Source organism: Biomphalaria glabrata, chromosome 9 (genome assembly GCF_947242115.1).
Source record: "Biomphalaria glabrata chromosome 9, xgBioGlab47.1, whole genome shotgun sequence".
Classification (NCBI taxonomy): domain Eukaryota; kingdom Metazoa; phylum Mollusca; class Gastropoda; family Planorbidae; genus Biomphalaria; species Biomphalaria glabrata.
The window spans coordinates 44336998-44349421 of NC_074719.1; the positions used below are offsets into that span (position 1 = coordinate 44336998).

General features: G+C 32.9%; 2 protein-coding genes across 5 annotated transcripts in view; one reads left to right on the top strand and one right to left on the bottom strand.

Annotated features, from left to right (window-relative positions):
* Nucleotides 1-10996, top strand: part of LOC106071585 (carnitine O-acetyltransferase-like) — a 59090-nt gene extending 48094 nt beyond the window's left edge. For all 4 annotated transcript variants that reach the window (XM_056040095.1, XM_056040096.1, XM_056040098.1 and 1 more), the window contains 6 exons: nucleotides 23-123; nucleotides 515-637; nucleotides 1591-1713; nucleotides 2908-3106; nucleotides 3718-3855; nucleotides 5065-10996. In XM_056040095.1, the coding sequence (XP_055896070.1) occupies nucleotides 23-123; nucleotides 515-637; nucleotides 1591-1713; nucleotides 2908-3106; nucleotides 3718-3855; nucleotides 5065-5280 (900 nt within the window). In that variant the 3' untranslated portion in view covers nucleotides 5281-10996. The remainder of the gene's footprint in view (nucleotides 1-22; nucleotides 124-514; nucleotides 638-1590; nucleotides 1714-2907; nucleotides 3107-3717; nucleotides 3856-5064) is intronic.
* Nucleotides 1-12424, bottom strand: part of LOC129928052 (uncharacterized) — a 235825-nt gene that overhangs the window by 217035 nt on the left and 6366 nt on the right. The gene's annotated exons all lie outside the window — the stretch shown is intronic.

Genomic DNA, 12424 nt, shown 5'->3' on the forward strand with positions numbered 1-12424 from the left:
GTTAAGAATTTTTTTAATGCAGTTTATCCTGAACGCTGAAGGCTACATTGGTCTGAACTATGAACATACCACAGCTGAAGGTCCAGCCATCATTGGTGTCTCTGATCATGTCATGAGTTACATGTAAGTTTTTTCTGTAATTTAGTTTCATGCAACATGCCTAGTCCTCCTAGAAAATCTAAATGAATTATGTATACATATATATTCATACTTTTCTCTTTAGTAATCTAAAATCAGAATTTTTACCTCTTTAAAGCACCATGTTCTAAATGTTTTGGTTTCTGTCTGGGGCAGAAATGATCTTTATTTAAAACTTCTTTATGACAGTCTAGCTGTTGATTTTTTTTAAATATTGCAATATGTTCACAGTTTAAATCTAACTTCATACAAAAAAACCTGGCAAGCCAGAAGAACATACATTTTCTTCTTGTTAAAAGTATTATTATTATTTTTTTAAATGTCTTAGTTTTTTGTAATGAGCGACCCGTAATTACTGTATTCATTTCTCTTCCAGACAAAGAAGACATGATTCTTATTCCCCATCGACATCTAGTCTTAAACCACCTGTGAAACTGGACTTCAACATAGATGATGAAACTGAAGAATTGATCAACAAAGCCTGTGCAGAACTAGATGTGTGAGGCCTTTTAACTGTTGTTTTTTTTTTTGTTTCATCTGTTATGTATTATTGAATGCATGAGTGACTTCCCTGCGATTCATAAAGTTTTGATTTTGTTGTAGCTTCTGAGCTATTTTCTTTTATATGCTGGTACCAATAGGTTGGTGCGGCATGGTGACTGAGTGGTAAAGCACCAAGCTTCCAAAGCATTGTGTCTTGGGTTCAAATCCTGATGAAGACTGGGGGATTTTTTTAACTTCAGGATTTTTAGGATGCACCTGAGTCAACCCACCTCTAATAGGTGCCTGACATATGTTTGGGAAATTAAAGTCTGTTAGTTGTTGGGCTGGCCACATGACACCCTTGTGAACAGATGGCAATAGAAACAAATTAGCTTTACATCATTTGCTCCCATAGGTCGCAATATCTGATAGGGGAAACCTTTGCCATTTTTTTTTAACCCTAGGGATAGTTTGATATATTTTTAATGTAAATTTTACCATTGAATGATATTATCTTTTACTCCTAATCAAATCAAGGGATAGTTAATGTCGGGACAGCTGAGTTCATTTTTCCTTCTCTCACCATTTATGATTAACGCTTCTTATTGACACAGTTTCAAGGTCTAAACAAAAAAAATACTGTATGTTTTGATATTGTTTCCTAGTTTTGATTCAAATGCATAACACAAGATGTGTACCATGATCAATGGACTGTTAGGGACGGTTAACAAATTTTTTTTGGCCTCAAACCTTACCTGTTAACCCTCGCTGTCCTGAAGGATGCTTCAATCTAAATATCATCTTTTTTAGAGGAAATATCTGAAATCCACAAGCGCTTCATCACAAAGCTGTAGCCTCTCTGTGTCATCTGCAACTAGTGCAGATCTAACACACTATGAGAGTGTTTTTTAACTAGAGTGCTTGTTTAGTCTGTTTATGACTTTGTAAGCCCAATGTTGTCACTTTCAGAGCTGTAGAGAATTTGATGTTCCAAAGTTTATTTTTCAAACACTATGGCAAAACATTCATCAAGTCACAGAGGCTAAGTCCTGACGCTTTTATCCAAGTGGCCTTCCAGTTGGCTTATTACAGGTGAGTCTTTTTCTGTCCTTTTATTGAAATCTTAAGTGCACAATAATTACACTGTTCATTCTATGGGGGTTGGTTCCAATGATCTCTATCTTATCTTATATAATACAGACGTTACTTCAAAAAAGAAGATTATGTCCTATGCGTCATGCATTCAGTCATGCATATTAACCAATGACTTAAATTCTGCCAAGTCACTGGTTTTCCTGGCTAGCTCAGGCAACCCATTCCATGCTCTAATAGCACTAGGGAAGAAGGAGTATTTGTTAAAATTTGGGTTGAGGAATGTGCCTTTATCTTTGTGTCTTTCTGGGTATTTTACTAAATTTTGTTTTTGTATTTGAAGATAGTATTTTTGTGTTTGAAACATGATGAAGGCTGGGTTTTTAATTTTTGATTTGCTGAGTATTCCCAGCTTTATTGAATACTAGACATTGCCTCCCTGAGATCGTCACTAACAGTTAACCACATAGTTAACTTTTCTTCATTTGCCCTCTCGACTGCTAAATCTTTAAGAAAGCTTTATTTATTTACTTACAGATTCTGATTAATATTTTATGTATTAGTCTTTTCAGGTCCAATAACACATTTACCAACAAGTCTTTTATAATTCATTCTGCTTATAGGAAATTCTTATTGAGTATTTTAGTGTAACAAGTGACTCTTTAGAGCTATGATGGTAAAATTTTGTATGACCAGGCCAAAAAAGTTTAATGAAATATTTTGGCGAGCCATAATAATATTTTTTAATGATAAAAATCAGAAATGATTTCAAAATTAAACTAATGGGACTTGTAGATCAATGAAGGTCTATTGTTTTCATTATAGTTACTGTTAATTATGGATCTAATTGGGAGCTAGATTTTTTAAGAGTGAACTGAGGTGTTCATCCATCATCTGGAAATTTGGAAAACTGGATTCTGACTAGATCCAACATAATCTGAGAATAATTGTTTGAAATGATTATTAGATTCATATTCTATTCATTCAATCTGTTAATCTGGTTTCACTATTTCACAATCCACATCAACCTGTAACAGGCAGGATTAAACCTTTCAGCAGGCTGGAATTGACCAGTGGGCCGTAGTTTGCTCATCACTGCTGTAAAATTGTAAATGTGTTATTCTATTAGAGGAAATTCATTGAGCTATAAAAGTGAATTACATTTACATGTAAAACATTTTCTATATTCTACAGACTTTACAAAGAGCCTTGTGCTACTTATGAGACAGGCTCATTGCGGAAATTTCAATTGGGACGCACAGACACTATTAGATCCTGCTCCTCAGCATCACTGCAGTTCTCTAAGGCAATGGAAGACCCCTCCGTCCCAGACAGTAAGAAGGTTGACCTCTTGAGGCAAGCAGTTGTGTCCCACAGGAAGTACACAGATGAGGTAGGAAGTTAATGAACACGTATGAATGTGAACACTTAGCAGGGTACGGTGCTGAATCAAAGCGCAGTGCTTAGGTAATCTCTTACCTGTTAGAGAATGACTTTCAGGATGCGATTGTCCCCCATCCGGAAAACATGTCCAAGCCAGCACCAAATCAGTGAACATCGATACTGACCATTGGGAAGGCATAGCTATAGACAGCACTAGATGGAGAGAGACAGTGACCAAGAAAGCTATGGACAGCGAAAAAAAAATGGGCCTCAGCTCTGGAAGAAAAGCGTAGCATGCGAAAAATGGTCTGCTTCTCTACCACCAAAGCGAAAGCCACCTTAACCTGCGATATTTGTGGATAGGAGTGTCTCCAAAATATGGCTCGACAGCCACATGAAAAAGTGTTCGATATGAACCATAGTCGCTCTACAACTGAAAGAGGCCAACAGTCTAGATCTAAACAAATTTAATTACATGACTGATACAAACAAATGGATACAATGACTCTTAATATAAGCTTTGTCTTTATGTGTTTCTTGTTAGTGCTAGTTTGAGTTCATATAAGTAGATTGAATGTATTAAATCTAATACAAAAATTATAAACTTTTTGTTCTGTTTAGACAGTAGCTGGTCAAGGTATAGACAGACATTTACTGGGTCTGAAACTGATAGCGCTAGAGAATGGTATGAATGTCCCTCAGTTATTTTTAGATCCCTCATACAAGGAGAGCTCACATTGGAAGTTGTCTACTAGTCAGGTAACTCTTGCAGCTACACAATTAGGTTGCCTTGGGAGATATATAGTTAATCTTGAATAAATTAATCATTGAACTTGAAATAAAATGTTCCTTTTAGTCATTAGTTCTTAGTCATTAGAGTGTTGCTGAAACAGATGTATGTTTCGTTGACCAGTGAAAGAGAAATGTTTCTAAACACCAAGTAACTGGTACCTTCTTGTTCAAAATATTTAATTTAAGAGGGCCATACAGAAAGGCAAAGCTACATCACGCACTCCTTTGTGCTGAAGAGAAAGAAGCCCCCACTTTGTGAGTACTGTGACTCTCGTTTCACCGTGGAACATATCCTCATTGACTGCCCCCAGATACCAGGATATTAGGGGGGGAATTTTTTAGAGCGCACAACTTAAAAACACTGTTCGATAGTGTCAACCCTTGGAAGGTACCGGGCTTTGTCCGGGAGGTGGGGTTGTCTATGAAGATTTGATTTGTGAAATTGTGAACATATAATATTTACAAAAGATTTTTACTAAATTATTAAATTTTTACTAACTTTACTATTTTAACTGTGAATAGACCTTGCTTTTAATAATCTAACTGTACGGAATTTAGCCCTTGTGATATAAAGGGAGAGTAATCCTTGAGGGACTACAGGCACGACATGCTCGAAAACCAGAGATGTTTGGTTCTGCAAACAAGCACTCCAAAACTCTTTTACCATTTTCTTTCATGTTAAATTACGTTATCAAGAATAAAAATTTAAGCCTTAAAGCATTTTTATTGGGTGGATGGAGTGGTCATGATGTCTCATCTTATAAATTACAGACGTTACTTCAAAAAAGAAGATGATTATGTCCTACACATGTTCCTAGGTCAATCTAGTCATGCCTGTTAATCAATGACTTAAATTCTGTTTAGTCCTTGGTTTTCCTGGCTGACTCAGGCAACCAATTCCATGCTATAATAGCACTTGGGAAGAAGGAGCATTTGTACAAATGATGTAAAGTGTTTTGCCTGCCTCTTCATAGGTGTGGGTTCAAATGCTGGAAGAAGCATAATATTTTAGTCCATGTTTGAAGATATTGAAAGATGAAATGAGGTTTTTGAGCTTAGTGTTCGTAAAACGTAGTTTACTGTTTTGACCATTTTAACTTTATATTTTATAAACTTTTTGAATGACACCGATGGATGCTTCTACCTTTAGGCTAATAGTGTTATTTTTATTATTAGGTGGCATCCAATTATAAAGCGTTCTTGTGTTTTGGGCCTGTGGTGCTTGACGGCTACGGCATCTGCTATAATCCTCAAGACGAGCAGTTCATCTTTGCCATCTCCTCCTACAAGAGTGACTCGTCCACCAGCTCTGAGCTTTTCTCTGACAGTTTGACCAAGTCTTTGCTAGACATGCAATTCTTGCTGGCAAGTCATCCATTGTCCAAGTTGTGACAGAAACGTAGAAGTTTAGTTAGACACTTAAGTTCTTTGACGTATCTTGCTTTAGTTTTCCCATAATGAAAGCATTAACTCATATATTTTAAAACTAAAAATAGCTGGTACTTATTTTCAGATGGCTACTTAGTATTTCTTAAGTGTTTTTTCAACACTATAACAAATTGAAATATTACATATTCACTCAGAAATAAAAAAAATGTATCCCCGCCAATGATAGATAAGCATCTAGTTACTTAATTGGGATGATACGCCATTCAAATTTCTTTGTTAAATCAAAGCATTGACTTTTTTTTTTTTTTTGAAAAAGAAAGGAGGGGGGGGGGGGCAATTTGAATTTAAAAAAAAGAAATGTCTTCACTTGTATATTTTTATTTATGACATGATCTCATAAATTATTAATTAAGTAGTTGTTTTTTTTAATTAATATTAGGAAAATAATCAATTAGGTAATATGTTGTTTTTTTTATTTGACTGATTTTTCTCAGATGCATATGTCTGGGGCTTCATTTCAAATAATGGTCCATAGATTATGCATGTAATTGCTCTAATTCAGTAAGCCTCTCTATTTGTTTCTCAATACCATAATGTGGGCTGTCCTCACACTTCATCTGTTCTATTAGCTTCATTTTTTCCTGAACCATATTTTAGTTCATTTTGAATGTTGACACCTGCTGTTACTCTGGTCTTGTTTTACTTACTTCATACATTCAACAGCAGACGTCAAAGTGAATAAGAAGTATTATTAAGGAAATGCTTCTCTAATTGCCTTATACTGAATAACTTATTTTATGTACTTTTATGTTTTACACTGATAAATGATATTAATTCTATAGTATAATATTTATTTATACATAAATCATAGATGTTTGTTGTTTTTTAAAATTGTGTAGCGTATGATTTTCTCTATAATAATAATAAATCTAAGTGTTTTTGTTGTGCCTTTTTTTTTACCATACTTTTATATTAAAACTTTACTTACATCAATACTATTTGAAGGTGCAGTGGCTGAGCAGTTAAGCGCTTTGCTTCTGAACTGGGGGTCACGGGTTCAAATCCTAGTGAAAACTGGGATTTTTTATATTGGGATCTTTTGGGTGCCTCTGAGTCCATCCAGCTCTAATGGGGTTTATGTGAGATTAGTTTGGGAAAGTAAAGGCGATTGGTCATTCTGCTGGCCACAGAAACAGATGACCTCTACATCATCTGCCCTATAGATCGCAAGGTCTGAAAGGGGGAACTTTACTTTTTAACTTAATATAATTTAAAACTAGTGACAAATTTCAGAAGTAATGTAGAAAAAGAAAGACATGAGGATGTAAGTTTTGAAACAGAAGGATTATGAATGACATGATTTGATTCTTTCCCTTCAGCTTACTCATTGCCATTAGGAGAAACAAAAAGGTTTGAATCAGTTTCACTTTGGGTTACATACACTTGCACATTTTACTGACATTATTACACATCATCAAAAGTACAGTTTCAAAATCAACTTGTATGACCTTTTTTTTTCTATTATCTTGATTTATGAGTTGGAAATGTTCTAGCTAATTGTGTGCGTATATCCCGGGGAAATACTGCATTCCTCATTACTCTTCGGACTCGAAGACAAGCCTTAGTATTATCCCCAACCAAAAATAAAAGCTACTTTTAAATTGACTTAGAGATACAGTTGTCTTCTACACAGTGTACAGACTTGTATAATTTAGAGATACAGTTGTCTTCTACACAGTGCACAGACTTGTATAATAATTACATCTACAGTAGTAGTAAATAATCATCTCCCATTTATTCACATTAACATAAATAGCTCAACATTATTTTATTCATAGATAGAGAGTTATTGGTCTGCGAATTTATATTAAAACAATGCCATGTAGTGGGGGGGAAATATGAGCAATTTTTTTAGTAGATTTATTGGAAATTATAAGTATGGTCTGTATACTTTCTGCAAAAAAATAGTGACTTATTCAATTTAGAATATGACTTAAGCTTTAAACCTCTTTGACATTAATCTTTCCATTGGTTTAGCTGTAGAAGTGTCCATGAAACAGTAGGGCCAGTCTAGTCAATTTTTCTCTATAAGCAAAATAATTTAGAGTAGGTATGAAATGGTTATAGTTTTTTTGATTGGTTTAAAATTGCCATGTTAACCTTAATATGTTAAGCTATGCTAGTGATGGTGTAGAGATTTGATCTTAATTTTAGATTCATTTTCATCAATGTAATTAAAATCAATTATATATACTGTAATTATATTAATATAAATTGTTTAGTTTCATGCTGTCAACTGTTATATATATGCATAGAAATAATACTAATACAGTAGGACTTAAGTTCAGCTTTTGTTCATCAAAGATGTGGTTTATTAAACTTGTTTAAAAATTGTGTTTTTCTTATCTTCCAATAGTTCTCATGCTTATACTATTAAACAGTTGGCATTGCTGCTATAACTTGGTTCAGCAATACTGGTTTTACCTGCACCACTTGTTAAGTTCTGTTTTGCATTAATATGCTTTTTTATGTGAACATTTGACATTGTGAGTCACCTTCACCTTAAATTTTACACTTTTCTTTCAAGTACTTTGAGCATTATTCTTGTTTTTGGTGGCTTGATTTTTTTATATTTAATAATTTTGAATTTTTATTTTACACGATCATATGTTTATATATACTGTATCTATGCAGAAAAAGATTTTAATTATTATTTTTCTCTTTAGCTAATGTATTAAAGTGAGAGTTGTGGAGATAAAGTTAAAAATTAGGCCTTTACCTAGAAAGCAGAGTTAAATTATTTTTTTAACTTTCAGTTTTATAGTGACTGACTTCTACACACACACACACACATACATATATACATATAGAAAGCTATATGATAATAAAGTTCTATAGTACAAATGTGTGCATATATTTCAAATGACTGTTAGTAGTCAATGAATTCTCAACTTTTTTTGTGTGCAAAAATGTATGGTGTTTAATTAAAATCTATGCTAATAATTGTGTGATTTAATACAGCATATGTACCTGAAAGTTATTGTTGACTAAGTATAGCATTTGTACAAGAATAAACGGTTGACTTGGTGCAGCATATGTATACGAAAAAACTAGAATTGGTACAGCATATGTACTAGAAAAAACTAGAATTGGTACAGCATATGTACTAGAAAAAACTAGAATTGGTACAGCATATGTACTAGAAAAAAAAACTGTTACTTAGTATCTCAAAGTTAATTTTGACTTACAACAGAATATTTACCAGAATGTTAGTGTTGACTTAATATAGAATATGTACCAGAAAGTTAGTGTTGGCTTAGAACAGCATATGTACCAGAAAATTGCTGTTGACTTAGTTCAGCATATGTACCAGAAAGTCAATGCGCTTCTTTGAAGACACAGAATTTAATAGTTTATGCTGGGTTTTGGTAAGCAAATGTCGCCTTGTCCTACTAGTTTCAGTTGATCATTCTAGAAATTGTATTTATATAACATAATATCTTAATACCTCTGCAGAGTAATGACAATTGATGGCATTGAGAAATCTAACCTTTTGGATCCTGTGTTTAACTCCAAGCATCATTTTGTCTATACAAAGCACTAATTACATGACTATACATAGTCACAGCGCACAGAAGCCTGTGATCTAATTGAACTTATGGAGACTCCATACTATATATATATGTATGATGTCATATAATTTTGAAGGATGAATTAGTATTGAAAAATTAGTTAGAAATGTTTTCTTATTCATTTAAGCTAATTTTCATATATTTGCATAAAAAAAAAAGATTATTCTGTAGGCCATAAACTTTGTCATGTCACTTCCACAATAGGGCAAATCAGCTTTTGGAATACCAATGCATTTTGGTTTGATGTCAAATTGTGATTTGTTTTATTTTAGCTGTTAGTATTTTAAATACAAATAAAAAGAATATTATTTATAACCTCATAAAAAATGTGATGTGCTTATGCAAACGTATTCCCTTATTATGCAATTGATTATTTAATGTGAATGTATGATGCAATACTTGTGATTTTGTGATCATGTATATCTCTTCTACACATTGTATGCACATTTAGTAGTTATAAATCCACACTTTAGATGGTTGGTGTTGTTCCTATTAGTTCTCAGGGCTACATTTTTTTTTCACATCACTTGTCACTAGCCTTAATTTGGAAATGCTGCGTGGAAAACCTCTGCTGCCTTGCTGCTAAACCAAACATGGGAAGGGCTTCGGGAGTCAACCCTTAAGAAGTTTGCAGCATACTGTGCCACACCCTTGTTGACCACAAACTTATCAGCACCTGCTATTCCTTTGGATAGATCAGATATGTGGAGATGGAGGAATGTCATTGTGGGTTACATTGCTATAGCTAATGCCATGTGACTGAAGGAGGCCACATAATGCCTGAACCCAAGACTTTCCTTATGTCCAAATTAGAGTCCCTCCACATTAGTGTAGGACAATAAATACAGTCTCCATTACCTGGCAACTTCCTTGACAGTCTGTGTTCAGATTTCAGAACCCTACAAATACTTTTTCAGTTTTACATTAAAATAAATATTTCTATCTTTTAACATTGTTAATGTGGATGAGTATCACATGTTAATCAATGCCTGTTTACCCCTGGTAGTTAATTAGGCTATTTTTTACTTATCAGAATGGGAATAAAAGTACATTATCCTGCTCTGCTTCAACTTATTCATGCAAATTAGCTCACACCTACTTTATTTCATTAAATTACCGTGAGAGAATGAGGCACTTTACACAATTGTTTATTGTAACCAACCATACATGAATCAATATATATAGTTTGGCAATACTTATTTTAAGGAACATTTTCAAAAATTTTTTGTGAATGTTTTTTTTTTCCCCAATTTCTGGACATTTGCTGTCATCATTTTATGGACCGTTGCTGTCACCTTTTTCTGGACCTTTGCTGTCACCTTTTTCTGGACCTTTGCTGTCATCATTTTATTGGACCTCTGCTGTCATCATTTTCTGGACCCTTTGCTGTCACCATTTTATAGATCTTCGCTGCAGCCTACTCCGCGAGCATACTGAAAATCCTGGAACATGACTTTGATAAAAACGTTTTTTTTTTTATTTTTTTTTTTTTTTTTTTTTTAATGAAATTTTCCTTGTGTTATTATTAATTTAGAATGATGTTTTGTGTGTTTTCTTTGAAAAAAAAAAAAAAAAAAAAAGTAACCAATCAGTCAATCAATTACTGGTATCAGTAATGAAATATTTGTTTGATATTGAAAGTGGAAATAAATCATACAGTATTGAGTTGTAAGAATGTAAATGTGCAGTTATTCCCCTTAGATAAGCTTTTGTTTTTTTTTTAATTGTTTTATTTTGTTTGTTTTCTTGTCTAGTTTACCAAGCTGTGCTTGGGTGTGCTTGTTCTTTCTGAATTTTGTGTATTTATAATTTATATTTTTTTAGAGATTATGTTAAATTTTTTCATCACCATAATATTTCATGTAAAATTCTGTTTTCATTATGTCTAGAATCATAAAACATTGTGATCTTACTGTAGCCTTATGTTTTCTATTTGGATTTCTCTTTCAGTTGTACTGATTTTATTTCTACTCAGATTTTATTATGTCAAATTATCGCTGAAATAAAAAAGTTATTCTGTGCCTGGAGATATATTCTGATAATGTTGAACTAAGCAGCTTGTCACATTAAAAGTAAGATTAATAGGTTGTTGTTGTTGTTTGTTCTTTTTTTTTGTTGTTGTTGTATGATTGGTTGTTGTTTTTTTGTTGTTGTTGTATGATTGGTTGTTGTTTTTTTGTTGTTGTTGTTTGATTGGTTGTTGTTTTTTTGTTGTTGTTGTATGATTGGTTGTTGTTTTTTTGTTGTTGTTGTTTGATTGGTTGTTGTTTTTTTGTTGTTGTTGTATGATTGGTTGTTGTTGTATTTTTTGTTGTTGTTGTTTGATTGGTTGTTGTTTTTTTGTTGTTGTTGTTTGATTGGGTTTTTTTTGTTGTTGTTTGGTTGTTGTTGTTTGATTGGGGTTTTTTTGTTGTTGTTTGGTTGTTGTTGTTTTTTTGTTGTTGTTGTTTGATTGGTTTTCTTGTTGTTGTTGTTTGGTTGTTTGTTTGTTTGTTTTTTTGTTGTTTGTTTGTTTTTTGTTGTTGTATGGTTGTTGGTTTTTTGTTGCTGTTTGGTTGGTTGTTTTTTATGTTGTTGGGTTTTGTTGTTTGGTTTGTTTGTTTTTTTTTGTTGTTGTTTGGTTGGTTGTTGTTGTTTTTTGTTGTTATTTGGTTGCTGTTTGTTTGCTTTTTTTGTTGTTTGGTTGTTGTTGTTTTTTTTTGGTTGTTGTTTGGTTGTTGTTGTTTTTTTTTGGTTGTTGTTTGGTTGTTGTTGTTTTTTTTTGGTTGTTGTTTGGTTGTTGTTGTTTTTTTAACTCTTGTTTTGTGATTTAATTTTTTTTTTATTTGGTGACTGAGTAGAATTTTAGTTTTACACTGACCACAGTTAGAGCATGGGGATAATGATGTGATCATCAGTCCATGGCACACCTAGATGTAATTATACTGAACTAAGTTAGATGGACATAATCTTGGTCATCCAAATACAAAAATTGGCATTCTAGAGGTAATCTCGAAAAAACAAGGTTACAAAGACCACTCTAACTCAATATCTGCCCCCCAAAGTGGTCCACCCAGGCAGATAAAAAGGCAGGTATCAATAATTTTGGAAAGAACATCAGAATTAAAATCGATCAAAGACAAATGACAGAAGAATGAGAAAGAAGGTTGACAGATCTTGAGTGGCGCCTCAGTGGTTCGACAAACCAAAGGATAGTTGAATGTGAAGTAAGATATGAACCTGGCTTACTGATGTCTTATAATGAATATCTAATTGATCTAATTGCTTTGTAAATGGTCAATCTCTAATTCCTCAAAAAAAAAAAATGTTCCTTTAGTTAAGTGTTTTTATAACTATGGATTAGAACTGCAGTTCAGCAATAATATGAAAAATTACTTATTAATTGTTGTTTAAATTATGTCCAACTTATATGCATACTAAATAGATTTTTTCTCTTTAAAAAAAAAGTAAACATTTTTTTTCGTGTAAATGTATTAGTTAGTTTGACAAAACTTACTTAACTTAGCAATACAAAT